At 30.9% G+C, this 19489-nt stretch overlaps 4 protein-coding genes and 1 long non-coding RNA gene across 5 annotated transcripts; all 5 read left to right on the top strand.

The window, feature by feature from the left end:
• The first annotated feature begins 4568 nt into the window (after nt 1-4568).
• Nucleotides 4569-6075, top strand: LOC107957194 (endochitinase EP3). The gene is made up of 2 exons (XM_016892645.2): nt 4569-5109; nt 5486-6075. Exons 1-2 carry the CDS (start codon nt 4713-4715, stop codon nt 5890-5892), a joined length of 804 nt encoding a protein of 267 aa, XP_016748134.2. The 5' UTR covers nt 4569-4712; the 3' UTR covers nt 5893-6075.
• Nucleotides 6076-8175: 2100 nt separating this feature from the next.
• Nucleotides 8176-9214, top strand: LOC107957193 (endochitinase EP3). Its single transcript, XM_016892644.2, has 2 exons — nt 8176-8511; nt 8691-9214. The coding sequence occupies exons 1-2, from the start codon at nt 8298-8300 to the stop codon at nt 9095-9097; spliced, it is 621 nt and encodes a 206-aa protein (XP_016748133.2). The 5' UTR covers nt 8176-8297; the 3' UTR covers nt 9098-9214.
• A 1339-nt stretch (nt 9215-10553) lies between these two features.
• On the top strand, nt 10554-11398 carry LOC107957192 (dirigent protein 22). Its single transcript, XM_016892642.2, has one exon. It carries the CDS (start codon nt 10641-10643, stop codon nt 11217-11219), a length of 579 nt encoding a protein of 192 aa, XP_016748131.1. The 5' UTR covers nt 10554-10640; the 3' UTR covers nt 11220-11398.
• Nucleotides 11399-13326: 1928 nt separating this feature from the next.
• Nucleotides 13327-13852, top strand: LOC121206307 (uncharacterized). The gene is made up of 2 exons (XR_005901388.1): nt 13327-13620; nt 13782-13852. It is a non-coding gene; the product is annotated as an uncharacterized lncRNA (long non-coding RNA).
• Nucleotides 13853-14027: 175 nt separating this feature from the next.
• On the top strand, nt 14028-14701 carry LOC107957191 (probable protein arginine N-methyltransferase 1). The gene is made up of 2 exons (XM_016892641.2): nt 14028-14190; nt 14308-14701. The coding sequence occupies exons 1-2, from the start codon at nt 14043-14045 to the stop codon at nt 14511-14513; spliced, it is 354 nt and encodes a 117-aa protein (XP_016748130.2). The 5' UTR covers nt 14028-14042; the 3' UTR covers nt 14514-14701.
• The last annotated feature ends 4788 nt before the right edge of the window (nt 14702-19489 follow it).

Below are 19489 nucleotides of genomic sequence, written 5' to 3'. Positions count from 1 at the left end.
TTAATGCCAGTCAAGCTAAGACTGAATATTCTATATTAAAAAATATATTAAATTATTTATATTTAAAAATTAAAATAAAAGAAAATTTATATAATGATAATAAAAATTATATATATCATTACTAAATATTAAATAAAAATAATGCACTAAAAATTATAAATTTAATATAGACAGGCCTAAACAGCTTAGATATCTTGAAGGTGTGTATTAATACCTTAAACATACGTATTGATACCTTAACTTTCTAATTTATGTTATGACTATTGACTTCCCTATATATCAACACTTCAAGTCTAGGCATCGATACATAACCTTTAAATTTGCTAGAAAATCCCTTCCAAACACTTCTACATAAATTTGGGTTAATAGCATTTTATATCAAAATACCTTGAAAATCAAAATTAACAAATTCCATTTTGATGCCAATTCCGCTGCCTCCCAAATTTTTTCATGATAATCCTCCTTGTATATATATATATTTGTAATTATAATATAATTATACCGTATATTACTTATATTCTTTATTACCTGTCTCTAAAATTTTTTAAGATTATATTTTGATCACTTAATTTTTAAAAATTAAGTAATAGTCCTCAATGTTAATAAATTGTTATATTTTTATTCCTCGGCTGTTAATTTTTATTAAAAAAGTATCGTCACACCTTAATTCAAAGGGTTAATAGTTAATTTGGTCTTGAGATATAGTTAAAAATTCATTTTGATATGTTATTAAATGGGAGGATGTATTACAACAGGCTGATCGGCTGATGGAAGAAGTAATAAGAGTGGAGAAGCTAATTTGTTGGAAAAGGCCGAGCTAGAGGTGGTTTAAGATCAACACCGATGGTGCTAGGAGCAATGTGACTGGTGCAGCAACAACTGGGTGTGTTGTACTAAATCATGAAGGAGTATGGATTCTTGGAATTGCAAAGAGTACTGGTAAATGCTCGATTATCGAAGCTGAACGTTGGCGCGTACTGGAGGGTCTCCAACAAGCATGGGATATTGGGACGAGAAAGGTGGTGCTCGAGACGGACAGTTTGCTGGTGGTTTCTCTGCTTAATTCGCAGCAAGGAATGTATGGTGACAATACTTTGGTAAGAGCCATTAAAAGACTGATTAAAGTTAGAGTGGTCAGTGGAAGTACATCATGTGTATAGGGAGGCCAATAAGGTCGTCGATGCGCTGGCTGGTATGGCATTTTCGAAACCCATAGGAGTATATAGATTTCTGCAACCCTAGGATGAAAAATATATCAATTTAGTTTTGGATAGAGTTTTGTCGACCATGGTGTGCCCCTATATCATTTGTTCTCAACACTTGAATGAATTTTATATTAAATATCTTACTTGGTTTTATTTTATTTTAGTATAAAAGATCCTACTTAAAATCAGAATATTCTGACCTTTTCGAAGTGGATTCCATAGTAATTCCATCCCTCTAGAGTGACTTAGTGGCTCATAAAGTTAAAATCATGAATCCATTTTCACACAAGTGGATATTCTTTTGCTTACTTTATTTTCCTCACTTGCTATCTATATTAACTCATTTCTTGCACTAATTTATTTTCAAAAATGGGTAATATTTTTTATTTTTATTTTAATATTTGGAATAAAATAATTTATGGCAAAGAAGAGATAATTAAAATTTTTAATTTATAATATTTTTTATATTTTTTTGGAATTTTTCGGATTTTTTAAAAACATAATTAATTGTTGAAATAACATATATGGGTTATCATATAAATGTTATGTCAAGTAAATTAATAGAGATTAGTTTTTCAATTTATTTTAATCTGTTTTGACAAACAACACAAATTTAATTATTAAAAGAGATGACAATTAAATAAAAAAACAATTTTTTTATAAAATTAAAACACCAAATGAATCATTCTATACATTTAAATTATCAATATATAAATATATAAATATATAAAAATTGGTTTCGGTATTGCATGTACGAGGTGCAGGGTTTAGCGATGGCCGCCTATGGGCAGGATTGCAAGTGAGGTACAAAGCAGAGACCACATGGCATTTGATGATTAATGTTCTATTATATATATTTGAATAATGAATTTCTTGCATTGTTGGTATTTGCCTATTTTTTAGTCTAACGGATTTAATTACACATTTTTTATGAATGTATTTGAAAAGTTTCTTTATTATAAAAATATGATTATTAATTTTTTAAATCAATTTCATTTCCGTACTATAAAAATAAATTAAATAAAATTAGATTTAATATTTTTATAATTTTATAAATAAAATCTTTTATTTAAAACCCAACTGTAATTTAAAAAAATCAAGATACTTTTTATTCAATAAACACTAACTCTATTATCATTTTTAATTATTTAATTTTTTAATAGTAAATAATTTATTTATTTATTTAATAACAGAAAATTTAATTTAACATCGATTATGTTGCATTAATGCATTTTACTAACTTTAAAATCACCAATAGGCATACATAATAATTAATCAATGATTAAGGCTGCTCAGTGCCAAGAAAAGGTCTTAATTAAATTTATTTATTTATTATGAGCTGTCAGTTCTATATATGTATTTTTAAATAATTTTATAAAAAAACTGAAAGCCAGCCTAATAATAGCAGACATAAGATTGACTTTAACAATAAATATGAAACGTTGATAAAAAGAAAAGAAAAATCAAATTGAATCAGTCTTAAGTCTTTTTTTCAACGAATGAATTTGACTGACTTTGAAGAAACTATATATCCAATAGCCCCCTACCTTTAATCAACTTCGAGTGAATGGTTGAGAGGGTTTTTTCTCGTATTTAAAACTGGGGTAAGAGATCTATTAGAAGTGTTCAATTTAGTATGGGAGTTCGATTTTAGATAATTAGAATTAAAGTGTGATAATGTTTTAATTGTGAAAATTACCTTAGTTAGTAGTGCGGGTAATAGTATGATACCGTAGTTGCGTTTGATTAATCAACTACTATGCCGAAAATAGAAAATTTGCTTTCAACACATCCCCAAGGAATACAAAAGAGTGGCTGATTGGATGGCTAAATTTGTAAGTAGGAATTATGATAAGATGCAAGTATATGAAGAGCCCCAAACTTTATTACGGGAACTTCTCGGGGTTAATATTGATTCCATGGTTATTACTTCTAATTAATTTGTTGTTATTGTATTTGCTTCCTAATTATTTCTTGTTACCAAAAAAGTCTTTTAATTAAATTATTAATGTAATAATACCAAAAAAAATTATTTATCCTATATTATTATAATTAATAGGAGACATAAAATTAAAAATAATTAGTATAAAATTAAATTTAGAATGATGAGTAAAAATTTTTATAAAAATAAGACATTTTTAAAATAAGTAAAAAAAAATTTCTTTCTATTTTCTAAAATTAAGTTATAGGAGTCACTAAATATTACCTAACATAGCATTAATATATATATATACACACATGAAGTTGTTATGAATTAGGTCTGCTCCTGAATTGATTTTCTTTTCTTGTTAAATCTCCTTTTTTCTATTAAAATTTGAAAATATTTTTACATTAATACTTAAAATTTTATAATTAAATAAAATAAAATTTAGTTATTAAATTTAATTTGAATAAGCTTATCAAAACAAATTATACTAGTGACCTAACTTTTGAATAGTTTAAACAAGCCATTGGTGTTCACCATAATTTATTTGAGTTTGATTTGAAAAAAAAAAAACTCTAACTCAACTCAATTTTTATCTAGTCAAGTTCGAGCTAACAATTGAGCCGAATTCAATTTTAGTATTACACTGCTCGAACAACTCGTGAGGCTTATCGAACATTTCATTTTTAATATAGATTTTAAATATTTTTATTGTTATTATTATAATATGTTATTTCCCTTAATACATATTATTAAATATTAACAGTAAGCTTAACTATCAAGCTGAGTTAAAACTTAAATACATATAAACTTAATCAAACTTGAGCTCAAGCTTAAGTATGAAAACTTTAAAACAAATTTAATTGAACTTCGAGCCAAACTCAAACTTAAAGGTAAATCATCAATTAAATCAAAACTTAATATCAAGCTTTGAATATGTAAATTTAAAATTAAGAAAATTAATTATTTATTGCTTAACGGAACAAATTAGGGATAAAAAGTTGTATGTTAAATTAGAATATCATAATTTATGAATTTTATAAGGTTAAATTATTTAATTTTTTTCATATAAGTGATAAATTCACAAGGTTTGAATCAATGTATAACAAATGTTTGATAATAGCTTAATCAATCATTTTAAACCAATCTAAATATTATTCATCAATCATTTTAAACCAATCTAAATATTATTTATGAAGATTTTGTTTTTATAATAAATTTTAAAAATTAGTCATGTTACTAGTAAAATATAAATTTAAGTTGTTAATTTTAGTTAATTTATTACAGTTTACTAATTCGATAAAATAATAAAAGTAGAAGTTTCAATATGTACGACCAAAGAAATTTCTGGTTGCCTTCCAAAGCACACCCGTCGTTCTCATGTTGACTCGTCAAAGTTTGGCCGGTAAGACCCGTTGTCTTCGTTCATGCCTTGCTCAAACAAGCAAGCTCTTTTCTCCTTTTACCCACACAAACTCCTTATTGCTTTCCTTGCCCTCTCTTAAATCTATAAATAACTCCTAAATATCCAGCAAATCTCCATATCCAAACACACAATTTCAATTCCAGCAGGGAAAAAAAAAATGGCGACTTCCACCATGAAAACAAGCTTCATAGCCATTATCCTAGCGGAAATGGTTGCTGGAATGGTGAAAGCTCAATGCGGCAACACTTGCTCGGCGACCGAGTGTTGCAGTCGGTTCGGGTTTTGCGGGACGGGAGACGATTTCTGTGGAGTGAATTGCCGAGGGGGTCCTTGTGTTAACAATGGGATCTCCATAGCTGACATTGTTACGCAGGAATTCTTCGATGGGATATTGAACCAGGCGGCTTCAACTTGTGTAGGAAGGAGCTTTTACTCGAGAGGGGTGTTCCTTGATGCTCTCAATTCTTTCACTCAGTTCGCAAGGATTGGGTCGGTTGAGGATTCTAGGCGTGAGATTGCTGCTTTCTTTGCTCATGCTACCCATGAAACTGGAAGTAAGCATCTCTTTTTACTCTTTAATTTTCTGATAAAAACCTGTCGAGACACGTCCGTTATAGGGTTTGGAGTGCCTATGTTGGGTTTTATTTCAAATTTTGTCTTTCAACTTTGTTGAGAACATGAGGAGGTGACTGGCTCACAAGGTCATTTTCTTAATGGGCGAAGACACGCCTTCTCTGTGCGCTCGTAAGCTTCTCGAGCTCTCAACAGAGTCAAATGCCAACTGTGTTGAGAGCTCCACTTGACTAATTCCGAATTTGAAGACTTCTTTCCGAGAAATAAAAAAATCCCTCAACAATACTTTATCGTGTTGTTGCATTATTTAATGCTATATATTTTCAATAACAATATTTATGTTGTTGTTGCTTACAGGTTTCTGTCACATTGAAGAGGACGGTGGAGCCTCAAAGGACTACTGTGACGAGACAAAAACCGATTATCCATGCAACCCAAGCAAAGGTTACTACGGTCGTGGACCACTGCAACTAACATGGAACTACAACTACGGACCAGCCGGTTCCGATATCGGGTTCAACGGCTTAGACGCACCGGAAACCGTGGCCAACGACCCTCTTATCTCCTTCAAGGCTGCCATTTGGTTTTGGATGAACAATGTTGCAGGCGTGATGAACCAAGGGTTCGGGGCCACTATTCGAGCCATTAATGGAGACCTTGAATGCAACGGTGTGGATCCGACTAAAGTTCAGTCTCGGATTAACTACTACACTCAATATTGTAGCCAACTTGGTGTCGCTCCTGGTGATAATCTCAGCTGCTAGAGTTTATTCCATTTATTTATGTACTGAAATTTGCAGCTTTAATTTTCCTTACAATAATGTTTTACAAATATCGTTTTAGGGAAAATGAGATACTTGGACAGGTAAGGATAAATTTTTCCAAAAAAAAAAAATTTAATGATAAAGAAAAGTCAACAATAAAATACTTGGACAGGTTTTAATTTCCATTTGTTGTTGTTCTCAATTATTATTATTATTTGGTTACATGATTTTCACTCGTTGGATCTATATCATTTGAAGTTGCAAGTCAAATCACATACTCAATTAAAAAATTAAATAAATATTAAACAACAATTATTTTTTTAATTTTTAATACATATATTTCAAAAAGACAAGCCCATGGAAATCTCTGAAATCCTCAAACCACGGTTTAATGTTAATGAACCAATGGTCAAAGCGAGACCATCGATTTTCTTCCAGACTTTTAAATGTTTCCTTGTCGACAAACTCAACAAGGAAGTGATTGCTTGAAAGTTTCTTAATGTTGATGTCCAGATTGCTTATCGTCTTTATGTTCTCCTTTAGCCATTCCATATCGTAACTACTACCCTCCATTCCAATTTGTATTTAGCAAATTCATTGATTACAACCTCGAAGCTTTCTTCGTGGTTCGGTTGTTAAGAAAGTTTCTACATGACGGCTTTTCAACATCTTTACTCTTCAAGAATTTTTCTGGTGCCCAGTTGTCAGTTTGCCTCCATCCATTACCTCCGTCCCATCAACCTTCCTCCAGATATATCATCTTCCACGAAATCTAACCATATTGACACCTATCTGGTTCTCAATCCACATTCCATTCAACTTTCTGATAGCTTTCATCGCCTGTTTTACATGCAAATCGAATAAACCCGAATCTCTTCCTTGTCAAGGTTCTCTTTTTTGGAATGAAATTAGTGTCCATGAGTACTCTACCGTGAAAGATGAAGATCTTACGGAGCCATCTCCAATGCATACTTCTTGGTAGACTGTTAACGAAATCTGAAAACACCTCATTTCGCAGAGAAGACATCCCAGTAGGTGATGACTAATCTCGTCACAGTTTATGGGTGCTAATATGAAGTCGTGTGCATGGATCAATAATAGCTATGAATGGTAAATTATCAAATTTTAAGTCACTTTTTATTAACTTTTAGTATTGAAAAACCCTACTTGTATAACATTAGGAAGTGAATATAATTTTGGTAAGTCGTATTAATTTTGATTAATTGGAAGAAACCATCAGGCATATTTGCATTATATACGTATGGAAGTAGTGACATTGTAATAATTATAGTTTGTGTCAAGCAAATGTGATAATTGATCAGGATGTTGACCAACTCATGTGATTAATAATTAATTTTATTAACTTGAATTTGGCATATATATATATAAAACATTTTTTCCTTTAAAAAAACAAAAAAGCTGACTTTCCTAAAGTCAGAAGTCAGTCAAGCCCGTTAGATGGAAATCCTTTTCACTGGAACAGTAAGCCATTCCCATTTTTCTTTTATTTTTTATGAAGGTAAGGTCAACCTTTTACTCAGTATATGATTTCATAATTTGTTTGTTTATAATTTCTTGATTGTTTTCTCTATCTCCTTTTGTAGTGGTATTTATATATTTATATAATATGGGTATTGTTCAATGATATGATATGTTAGGAAGGCTTCATGTATATAGATACGTATTTTACTCTAGACTCAACATGTGTTTATACGATTTTATGCATATGTAATTTCACAGGAGAGCGAGTTCATTAAAATCTGACCCAAACTCATTCGGATTTTGAGCTAATGATAGTAATTATCCTAACATAATCATAATCGTATTTAAAATTTAAAAAAAAAATTTATATGATGTAATTATATTTTATCTAAAATAAATGGATACTATAAACATAAAAAAATAATTATATATATGCACCAACCAAAAAATATATATTAAGTTTTTTTCATTGTAGCCTTTGATGTTAGCTTTAAACTTCAACACCCTCTCTTGGGGTTGGAGAATACAATTTATGTGGTTTTAAAAAAAATTGAATGAAGTTAGATTCATAATTGTAAATAACCCAATCATCTTTGTCCGATGGATTAATTGGGATAAATAAATATTATGTTAAACATTCAACTTAAAATTAATTGAGAAAGGGACAGATGCCCAACTTGAATATAAAATGGTGGGCAATGCTTAGGAGATCATTATTATGAAAGGTTGAATTATCTAGAACAATAAGTTGTTATCATGACCCAAAGTTTAAAAGTCTTGAATTTAGGCAAACTGGAAATCCTGCATGTCAAACTTGAAATTTTCAAAACAAAAACATTGATGCCCTTTGTGGCCCCTATAAATAACTCTTAACTATCACCCACTTTTTTCACATCAAATTTGGTTCAATTAATATTACAAATATGTTATTTCCCAGTATGTGGAAGAGTCTAGTAGCCATTTTTATGGCCGGAATTATCGCCGGATTGGTGTCGGTAAAGGCTCAAATGGTGGCTGATATAGTAACAGACCAGTTCTTTAATGGAAATTTGAATCAAGCAGATGCCAGTTGCGAAGGGAGGAATTTTTATTCAAGGGCTGCATTTCTTGAAGCTCTCAATTCTTTTACTCAATTTGGTACAGCTGATGATACTAGTCGTGAGGTTGCTGCTTTCTTTGCTCATGTCACCCATGAAACTGGACATAAGATTTCGACTACTCTATTCCTATTACAAACTTAAATTACGATCCAAAAATCCTGTTTTATATATCATGATTACGGATATAACAAATGTTTGAACATGCTACCTGTACAGATTTTTGCTACATAGAAGAGATAAATGGTGCAACCAGGGACTACTGTGATGAGACCAACACCCAATATCCATGCAACCCTGATAAAGGCTACTACGGTCGGGGTCCGATCCAACTATCCTGGAACTTTAACTATGGACCAGCTGGGGAGAGCATCGGGTTCGACGGACTAAACTCACCTGAAACCGTAGCCACGGACCCTGTTATCTCCTTCAAGACGGCCTTGTGGTATTGGGTGAACTTTGTTCAACCGGTTATAAGCCAAGGGTTCGGGGCAACGATTCGAGCCATTAATGGGGCTATTGAATGCGATGGTGGGAACCAAGCTGCGGTTCAAGCTCGGATTAATTACTATACAGAATATTGTAGCCGGTTTGGTGTTGATCCTGGACCTAATCTTTCATGCTAGAATTTTATTTATACTTTCTTGTTTCGGCTACTTAATTCTCAGAAACTAAAATAAAGAGACTTGTGTACGACATGAAGTCAACATTAGAACATCAATAAATTATTTACTTGGGGATTATCTGATTTGGTTGGATATGCATATCTCAGTGTTAGGTTTTTTTTTTATAAAAGAATATTATTAATAAAAAGTATTTTTAAAATCATCAGTTTTTATGTGAAAATTACACTTAAGTCTTAATTAAAAGTTTGTAATCAATTGAATTTTTAAAATGTAATTTTTCGTCAAACCCTCTTAAAATATAATTTTACATCAAAACCTCTATTATTAGGTTATGGCATGGTGATTGATGTAGCAACTGAGGTGGAGAAAATGATGACTGACAGTTCATGTGTTTGATATGGAAAAAATGTCGATGTGGTGGCTTGATTGATTTTAAAATTATTGATGAGAGTTTTTTTATTTAAATCTAAAAATTATTGAAAATCATCTTTCTCGACTCATGTTTATTGGAATGAAACACATTTTATGACTAATCATTTACCTCTCTGAAAAGCATCTGTGGTGAGGGGATTAGTTGCTGCCGATGGTGGATACCTTAATTATGACCTAGAAATTATTAAAATATTATAAAAATTTTAAATAATTTTTAAATATATATAGAAAAATTACAAAATGTTATAAAATTACAAATATTATACAAAAATAGATTAATATCATAATTATATATGAAGTTTGATTTAATGTGTGTTTTAATACATAAACTTTGATTTTGTGCAATTATACACATGAAACTTTGATCATAATTCAAATATATAAATAAAACTTTGATTGCGATTTCAATGTATATATAAAATTTTGATTTTGATTCAATTTATACATTTAAAGAAAAAAATACTATTATGGGACGTTTATTCAAGTTTCGTTACTAGTTAATTTATAATATTTTCCCTTTCACTATTATAGATATATCAATTTATTTTTATATTAGATAAGTATAATCATTTTTCTATGCAATACGTAAAATGATTTCATATCAATAATGATGGTAGTGATTTGTGATAATCAAATCAAATCAAAATTTATGTATAAAATTACAAATTATTCCAAAGTTCGTGTATAGTTTCAGATTTTCCCTATACAAAAATTATAAAAGAAATTATATAAAAATTAGGGATAAAAATCAAAATATTTATATATTTCATACAAAATAATTATAATTATCTAATATAAGAAAAAAATTGACTTATTTATTTCTTTAAAGGTATATAATTGAATCAAAATTAAAATTTAATATATACATGTGAACTACAACTAAAATTTTATATGTATAATTATACTAAATTAAAATTTATGTATTAAATTAAATAAAAAATTTATATATAATCTTGAGATATGTGGTAAAAATTGTATATAAAAAAAATTGAGTGCGTTCACTTTCTGCCAAAAACTTGAAAGGCCCCATTAACTCAATATATAGTGCAAGTGTCCCCTATCTTAGTTCGCCTACATTCATCAAAGTCCCGAAATCTCTGTATATTTCAACATGCCTAAAACCTTCTCAAAATTATCTTCCTCTACTTTCTTCTTTCACTTTACTTTGCTCTTCTTCTCTGCAACCTCTAGTGGTTCCTTCTCCAACATTTTGTCTCCCAAAAAGTTCGGTCTCAAGCGAGAGAAGCTCACCCATCTTCACTTCTACTTCCATGACATAGTTAGCTCACGAAACCCAACCGCTATCCCTGTCGCCAGCTCCGCCTCGACCAACAAATCCCATACTGGCTTTGGCGTTGTCATGATGGCCGATGACCCTTTGACGGCCGCACCCGACCCCAACTCCAAGCTCGTGGGAAAAGCGCAAGGGATTTACGCATCAGCAGCGCAAGACGAAGTCGGTTTATTAATGGTAATGAACTTGGCTTTCATGGAAGGCAAGTATAACGGTAGTTCCCTTAGTCTATTGGGGCGGAACACCGTGTTCTCGAGGGTAAGGGAGATGCCTATCGTCGGCGGTAGTGGACTTTTCCGATTTGCACGTGGATATGCTCAGGCCAAGACTCAAACATTGGATTTAAAAACTGGGAATGCAGTGGTGGAGTACAATGTCTATGTCTTCCATTATTGATATGATTGACTGGCAATTGGCAATGCCTTGGAATTTGTTTTGTGGACTATTTTCATTTCCTTCGATTCTCTCTTTAGTATTCTTCTGGTTATAATAACTTTGTATGTGCTTTTGGATTGGACCACCTTATGTTTACTGTTTTTCCATTTAAATCTCAACATCTCGTAACATTATGTTAAGGATTCTTGGTCTTTTCTTCAATGATCTTAAAATAGCTCGAATTAATTTATATTTATTATAAATTTGATTTAACAAAACAGCTCGAACTAATTTACAATATTATAAAATTTAATTTAACGAAATTCATCAGCAAATTCATGTAATTTTAAATATAAAATGTATATTGAATTTTAATTCAATTAGCATAAGCATTTAATATTATTGTTAAGAGGACGTTGATTCGAGTGGGTTAAAACACATTATTTTCTTATTTAAGGGTTGGGAGAAGGGTTATGTGTAATTTTAGTCCTTATTTAAAAGAAATTAACATAAAACTTAGATTTTTTTATTATAAAATCTAAAAAATTCACTAAAAATAATCAAATAATTTTCTATTAAAAAAATACTTTTTTATATATTCCATTTCCATCCCCAACCTTTTGCGTTTACCAATGGGTTGAGCCCTCACCGCTTTAAAGGAAGAATAAAGGAGGATAGTTCATTCTGCTCTTTCTTTATTATTCCAAGAAGAAAAGAATTTCTTTTTTAAAGAATAGCTACGAATCAACTTTAGAAAAAGGCAAAATGAGATTTATTTGTTATTTTAGTTTTTTTTTTTAATTTTTACACCATGTTTGGTTGAGTGTATTGCCAATACACCCCTAATCGGTGGGCCCCATTTAATCCCACTTCAATCCTCTGTTTGGTTCAGGGTATTGGCTAATACCCGTCTATTACATTACACCCCTAATCCCCAAAATCCACCGATTTCTATTACGTTCCTCTTTCTCAGATTAGGTGCTGCTTGAGTTTTAGACCCTGTTTTACCCTCCTGCTTCCCCTTTCCGTCTTCTGTTTCTTCCTTCTGTCTTTCTTTTGCTGAAGATTACAATAGAATCGACGCTTGGCCTTCTCAACCTTTTATTTTCGGAGTTTACAGCAACTGGAAAGGTAAATTCATATTTCTAACTCTCTTTTGCTCTCAAATTTATATGGATTCCTGTATTTTAATTAGCTTAAGTTCCGAGTAGATTTCTATTTCTTAAAGGTTTTTGTTGCTGGTGGAAATTGGAACTCGATTACAATGTAAATTGTCTCGTTTTCTCTATTTTAATTAGCAATGTAAATTGCTTCAAAACCCAAGACTGAAAAACCAGCTACTCCTCGAACTACCACTCGACCCTCTGGGATTTTTAAACTTACCCCTGTTTCTCCTACTTTGGCTCGATTCCTTGGAGCCCCAGAGGCTTCCCGTTCCGATGCTGTTAAGCATATCTGGAGCTATATCAAATCCCATAACCTTCAGGTTCTCTCCATCTCTATTGCGTCCTATATAAAGTTATATTGTTTGGTCTAAATAAATGTGGGCTTGAGTAAATATCTGGGAAAATGTTGTTCAATTTTGGTAGTTAATTTGTACCATTTATTAATGGTTCTTGTTGCGAGTTGTTTGCTTGATGGCTTTATGAGGTTTCTTTACCCTTTCCATGGGCATTTGTTCCCTCTATAATATTTTTTTGTGCTTGTTAATGCTGGGGTTTGGACCTGTTTGGTGTTTATTGTTCAAGAGTAGTTAAGCTAGCAGCTGTAGTAGGATTAGTTCATTAGGTAAATAGTTCTCTGTGATTGGATTCAATAATTCAATTATATCATCAATCAGTTCCGAGTGAAATGTTTGCCGGATTCTGTTTGTTCTAAATTCTTACACTCCTGGCGTCTATCTCTTATTTGTCAAATGCTGTTCATATTTTTCCCTTTCCTAGGTTGAATGCTCCCATATGGCTGACATGGCTAAACAAATTGTTGAAACAAATGGCTTGCCTGATGGTGAAGTTTTTAAAATTGTTGTGTCTTCTTGTATTGCTTCGTGTGGTTGGGGGCAGCTAGCTACTTTGTTAGTTAAATTCTCTGTTGCATGCTATGATTTGCAGAAAGTAGTTTAGATTCCTGCTATAACTGTTAATTGATTGAGATTTTAACTCCATCATCATGTCAAGCTCTCTTGAGCAGTTTACTTCCTTATTATTTCGTGTGGTGAACGGGCTGGGCCTTTTAAATTTATTTTTACTCTTGCTCATCAAAGCAAAACTTTTGTTGGGTTCTTATAAGCTACATTCTTTACAATCAAAGTTCTTATTCCTTCACCCGTGTCAGGTTGATGATGGAGTTGTGCTACCAGATGAAGCTTCTCTTTACTTGACAGCAATTGAGGATGCCGAGTACAAAGACGACAAGATCGAATGTGAGTATAACAGACTGCTAAATTGATATAAATCTAGGTATTCATGTTCATATGTATTTGTATAACTTTCAACGAGTTTTTCTATTGTGTTTCATTGCAATTCAACTTTTTGTATTCTTATATATACCCCATCTTTTCTACATGGCATCATCTTGCTACAGTTTGGAATAATGTTTATGGCTTTGACATGAGTTGTATAAAAAAGCAAGCTATGATGGAACCTCTTGTTGACACGGTTGACCAGAAACAAATTGTAACAAATTGCCACTTTCTCAAGGTGAGAAAATACACAAGCATATTCCTGTATGTATGTATATATCATTGGGTATCTATATATATGAACACTTATTGGAAATTATTTTACAAAATAATGTGTTTGGAGTACAACTGAATTATTTATTTTGGTTTTCTGGTTTCAGACAATGGATATTTCTAAGATGGTTTTTGGGGATACTTCTTTCACTGCACCTTTCAAGCTTATTGCAGAGCGTGATGATTACATCCATGCTTTCGTTGCATATTTTGATGTTTCGTTTACCAAATGCCACAAATTGATGGGTTTCTCTACAGGTTTGTATCTACATCAAAATTCTCCATCCTTTGTCCTTTCCATTTTATCTACGAATAGAAATCAGCAAGCTAGCCTAGAAGAACTTTGCCTTGGCTAATGGCAAATACAAAATGCAGGACCAAGATCGCGAGCTACCCATTGGAAGCAAACAGTCCTATATCTAGAGGATGTGTTAACCATCTGTGAAGGGGAGACAATAATTAAGAGCATGACTGTTGCACCAAACAAGAAGAATCCCCGAGACGTTGATATAATGGTTAAATATTCATTGAGCGGACGACGTTGTGTGGTTTCGAGAGTTCAATTCTATAAGATGCGCTGATTTTGTTGCAGAGTATTTCATCACCACTACTAGCTGTAGGATACCTTGTTTGCATGTTCCTCAAATGTTTCACCAACATTTTTTTAATTCCTTTTCTACTTTCTTTTTTCTCGAAAGGTTTTCCCTGAGAAAGAAAAACACATAAGATGCATGTACTTCATTAACTCAATCCAACTGTTTTCTTCTCATGTATGCTTCATATTGAGTCTTGTGTTTTGTGCTGATGTGAGGGAGCATATATACAAATGACATTGGATGTATGACATAGGACTAAATAGATTTTGAGCTTTGACAAGCTGCTTATAAGCATTGTTTCTTATAGAAGAAACACATTATTGGAGAAAGCTTTTGAATCTCCCAACTATTGGATTTGGGTTTCTTTTTGACAATTTGTTTATTGTGCTTTTGTTTAGATGATGAGAAAGGAAAGTCAAGAATTATATTTACTCGTTAAGTTAAATGAAGATATTTGTAATTTAAAAAAATAAAAATTCAATATAAATTTAAAATAAGAGTTTAACTAAAAAATAAGAGTTAGTGGCAAAAATTAATAAAATTTAAATTTTAGTGGTAAAATTCAATAACATAAAAATTAAGTTACAAATTTACTCATTTTTTAAAAAAATAACGGTAAATATAAATAAAAATAAAGTACAGTGGCAAATTTCAATATTTATCTATAGTATGATGATAAATTATATATTTTTATTAACTTATATTTAATAATAATTATGTTAAATTATATTTTATAGTATTATATATTATGATTTTAGAAAATTCATATAAGAATATTTAATATTAAGAATTTTATTAAATCATATATTTTAATTAAAATATATTTAATATTAATTATTTCAAATTATATTTTATAGTATCATATATTATGATTTGAGTAAATTCATATAAGAATATTGATTATTAAGAATTTTATTATAAATTATATATTTTAATTAAAATATATTTAATAATAATTATGTTAAAATATGATTAAATTATTTATTACTGATAATAATAATCTTATTAAAATTTAAATAACAATAACAATAATCATTTACCAAAACAATTTTATGCTAAGGGTATTCTAGTCATTTTAGTTTTTTCCATTATGCTATTACACCTCTATTCCATTCAACCAAACACAAGATTACTATTACGCCTCTATTCCATTACATTCAACCAAACAGTGGATTAGCTATTACACCTCTAATCCAATACACCTCTAATCCCAATACACCTCTAATCCAATACACCTCTAATCCAATACAGCGAACCAAACGCACCCTTAAATTTATGTTTTTTATCAAATTATTTTAAAATAATTAAAAAATTAAATATTTTTTAATTTTATTGACGTGACATATATGTGAATGACATGTCAATATTTAATTAATTGTTTTTAAATTAAAAAAATTTAAAATATATAAAAACTATTTTTAGAAATTTTAAATAGTTAAAATTAGTAAAAAAAAATTTGAAATTAATTAAATGATAACATGTGGCAATCCACGTATATGCCACATCAACAAAGTTAACAAATGTTAACTTTTTCATCTATTTTTAGGTGATTTGACAAAAAATACAAATTTAATGATTAAAAGAAGCGAAAAATTAAATTAAAGACTAAAATAACTTTTTTTATAAAATTAGAAAGAAAAAAAATCATTATGCTAAAAAAAAGTAAAGTGCAAAAATAATCATTAAACTATTAATTTTTTAATTTCCTCATTAAACTTTTTAATAGTGGATTGAAATTTTGAGGTTTTCCAACTAATTTTCAAAAAGTTCCACCTGCGTACTTATAATTTGAGGCCATTAAATTAATAGGTTTTGGTTTTGTTACATTTTGAGTATTGAAACATTAAAGAAATTTAGGGTAAAATATTATAATCCCAAATTAATTTATTCAGGGTCACAAAAAATAATTTAGTCCACCGTGGTACAATGGGCATTTTATTTCGGGAGGGGGAACATAGTTTCATAAATGTTTTCAGAATTGCAGCAGATAGCTGACTATATTTATTTTCTGAAAATTTGATAGTTGAATATTAAATGGGGTTACTTAATAACCTATATAAATTTATAATTTTTATTTTAATGATTTAAATTATGTTTTGATTATCAAATTAAAAAAAAAATTAGGATCTCAACCTTAATATGTCAAGTAATTGTTAGTATTTGCTTCTTTTTCTTTGATATTTTCGATTTTTTTTATCTAGATTTTGTTGAAACAAAGTGTTTAACATCTCGCCTTCCTATTTGTTGAAATGATCAGTTCCATCAAGCAATTTCATCAAAAAATTTATATTTGACATCATTATCTTCGTGGGCGACGAGCTTTACGATTAGAAAATAAAATTCCTTATAATTATAAGTGTGTAATTACCAACATAATAATTATATTTTCCTATAATTCTGAAGCACCACTCTAAAAAAATTATGGACAAAAACAATTAAGAACGATTAGTAATTACTTCATAAACTGAATTTGCCAAACCCTAATATCAACTTAGTTTTAACTTTATCCTCTTAACTAGGCAAATTATTAATTGATTTTAGTTAATCCTCCACCATGCAAATTGCAAACTTTTTATTATTAAGGTAAGAAATTTTTTTAAGGAATTATAAGAGGAGTATAAAACCCTAACAGCAACGTGATTCATACTCAAGCCACATCTGAGTTGATAAACACATTAGCCATCAGGCCAATAAACGGGATTTATTAAGCTAAGAATTTTCGTACTAATTAAGTTGTCTCTACTGTAATAAACTCTTTAAGTAAGTTAATGTCACCCATCAATCGTCTCAGCTCAATTAGAAATTTATCAAAAATCTATTTTTTACGATATAAGTTATATTATCAAACATTCAACTTTATCATTTCAACTAAATAAACATCATTTAATCCATTTTATTTTATTTTATTTTGTATAATCACATATATTTTTAATTGTTTTATTGTCCGAAACCATACTTTTATTGCATATAAATTGTAAAATTAATTATTTGGTAAAAAAATTTAATCAACTTGAACAAATTTTTTGACTCCGAGATGGATAATAGTTTGAATAATTCATAACAACATTTAGCAACATTAATTCACAATTTGTAATATCATTCATATCAGCGAAAAGCATCGACCATATGTGAGTAAGACCAGATGTATCCATTGGATTAAGAATAAGTGAAGGCATTAATTTAGAGAATGGTATTGAGAAATAAGTTACAGACTAATTAAAAAAACATTAATTTATTTAAACTAATAAATTAATGATTTGACTGATTCAATCGCTGCATCTAAAAATGAAATGTATATCGAAGTCAGACCCATCCCACGTCCCTTTCTGGAAACTCTGGCAAAGTACTATGGTAAAAGTTTTTACTAACCTTTTCTGAATAAAGCTCAAGCTAGAATTGTATTGGAACCCACCCACATTGTTTGAAAAGTCAAAAATGGTGGGCACCGAAAGTAGAAAATAAGATTGGTTGGCAAGTTGGGTTAAAAGTTGGCATGGGATAATTGCAATTTTGGTCCCTAATTGTATAGGGACATTGCAAGTTGATCCTTAAACCTCAACTATAAATAGGCCTAACCATTTCTTACTTTCTTCATCCCACACTTGCCATTCTCTACTTAAGGCAATTGTTCTCTTTCCCTATTTGTAAACTTTCACTTGTATTTTTGGAGTGAAATATATTTGGTAGTGCCCGAGGACGTAGGCAAAATTTGCTGAACCTCGTTAAAATTCTAGTGTTCTTTATTTTTTGTTCTGCATATTTTGCAAGTGTCATTGTAGTGATTTATTGTGCTATTAAATTACGATAGAGGGATATTCTGGCTAGGAAAGATCTGGTATGTAAGCGATCCTCGTGATCCACCTCTCTTTCCTGGGAATTGAACTTAGTGTGATTTTTCAGTACAATAATTTTACTCTTTCACACGCTTCCGCGCAACAATTGGTACCAGAGCCAGGTTCGTACTTGGGGAATACGACCGTTTACAGTACTATTCACGTATACGGCACTATTCATGTATATAGTACTATTCACGTATACGGTACTATTCACATATACGGTACTGTTCACGTATACAGTAGTTGGGATTGAGGAGAAAAATGGTAGCAGCATCGTCATCAGCAAGGACTACTGTGACAAATGCAAAATTTGAAGTAGAGAAATTTGACGGTACCAATAATTTTGGTATGTGGCAATGTGAGATCCTGGATGTCTTATGTCAGCAAGAGCTAGATATAGCCCTTGAAGAAAAACCTGACAAGATGGATGACAAGGAGTAGGCCAAGATCAATAGACAGGCGTGTGGTACAATCCGCCTATGTTTGGCCAAAGAGCAGAAGTACTCTGTCATGAGGGAGACATCAGCGAAGAAGTTATGGGATACACTGGAAGAAAAGTTTCTAACGAAAAGTCTTGAAAATAGGCTTTATATGAAAAAGAAACTTTATCGATTCACGTATGCACCCGGTATGTCGATGAATGACCATGTGAACTCATTCAATAAAATTTTAGCAGACTTGCTAAATTTGGATGAGAAATTTGAAGATGAAGACAAGGCATTATTGTTGTTGAATTCCCTTCCTGATGAATATGATCATCTTACCACCACATTGCTTCATGGGAAGGACACGATCACATTTGATGCAGTCTGTAGTGCGTTGTATAGATCTGAGACTCGAAAGAAAGATAAAAGAGATCACAGAGATACAACCGCAGAAGTCTTAACAGTAAGAGGTCGTTCACACAGCAGCAAATCTGGTAGAAGGGGAAAGTCCAAAGGGAGACCCGCCAAAGATGAATGTGCCTTTTGCCGTGAAAAAGGGCATTGGAAAAAGAATTGTCCTAAGCTACAAAAGGGCAAGGCTATTTCTAATGCATGTGTAGCGGAGCATGATGAGGAGTCAGACTTTAGCTTGGTTGGCATGGCAATGGCATGTCAAACGGATGAGTGGATTTTGGATTCA

This window comes from Gossypium hirsutum, chromosome A09, assembly GCF_007990345.1.
Source record: "Gossypium hirsutum isolate 1008001.06 chromosome A09, Gossypium_hirsutum_v2.1, whole genome shotgun sequence".
Taxonomy (NCBI): domain Eukaryota; kingdom Viridiplantae; phylum Streptophyta; class Magnoliopsida; order Malvales; family Malvaceae; genus Gossypium; species Gossypium hirsutum.
Note: the sequence above shows the minus strand (reverse complement) of the source record. Positions and strands in the feature narration are given on the sequence as shown.

Coding starts and splice junctions, on each gene's coding strand:
- LOC107957191 (XM_016892641.2), top strand. CDS start 14,043: ATGGATATTTCTAAGATGGTTTTTGGGGATACTTCTTTCACTGCACCT. Junction 14,191..14,307: donor ATTGATGGGTTTCTCTACAG/GTTTGTATCTAC, acceptor TACAAAATGCAG/GACCAAGATCGCGAGCTACC.
- LOC107957192 (XM_016892642.2), top strand. CDS start 10,641: ATGCCTAAAACCTTCTCAAAATTATCTTCCTCTACTTTCTTCTTTCAC.
- LOC107957193 (XM_016892644.2), top strand. CDS start 8,298: ATGTTATTTCCCAGTATGTGGAAGAGTCTAGTAGCCATTTTTATGGCC. Junction 8,512..8,690: donor CAATTCTTTTACTCAATTTG/GTACAGCTGATG, acceptor CTACCTGTACAG/ATTTTTGCTACATAGAAGAG.
- LOC107957194 (XM_016892645.2), top strand. CDS start 4,713: ATGGCGACTTCCACCATGAAAACAAGCTTCATAGCCATTATCCTAGCG. Junction 5,110..5,485: donor TGCTACCCATGAAACTGGAA/GTAAGCATCTCT, acceptor TGTTGCTTACAG/GTTTCTGTCACATTGAAGAG.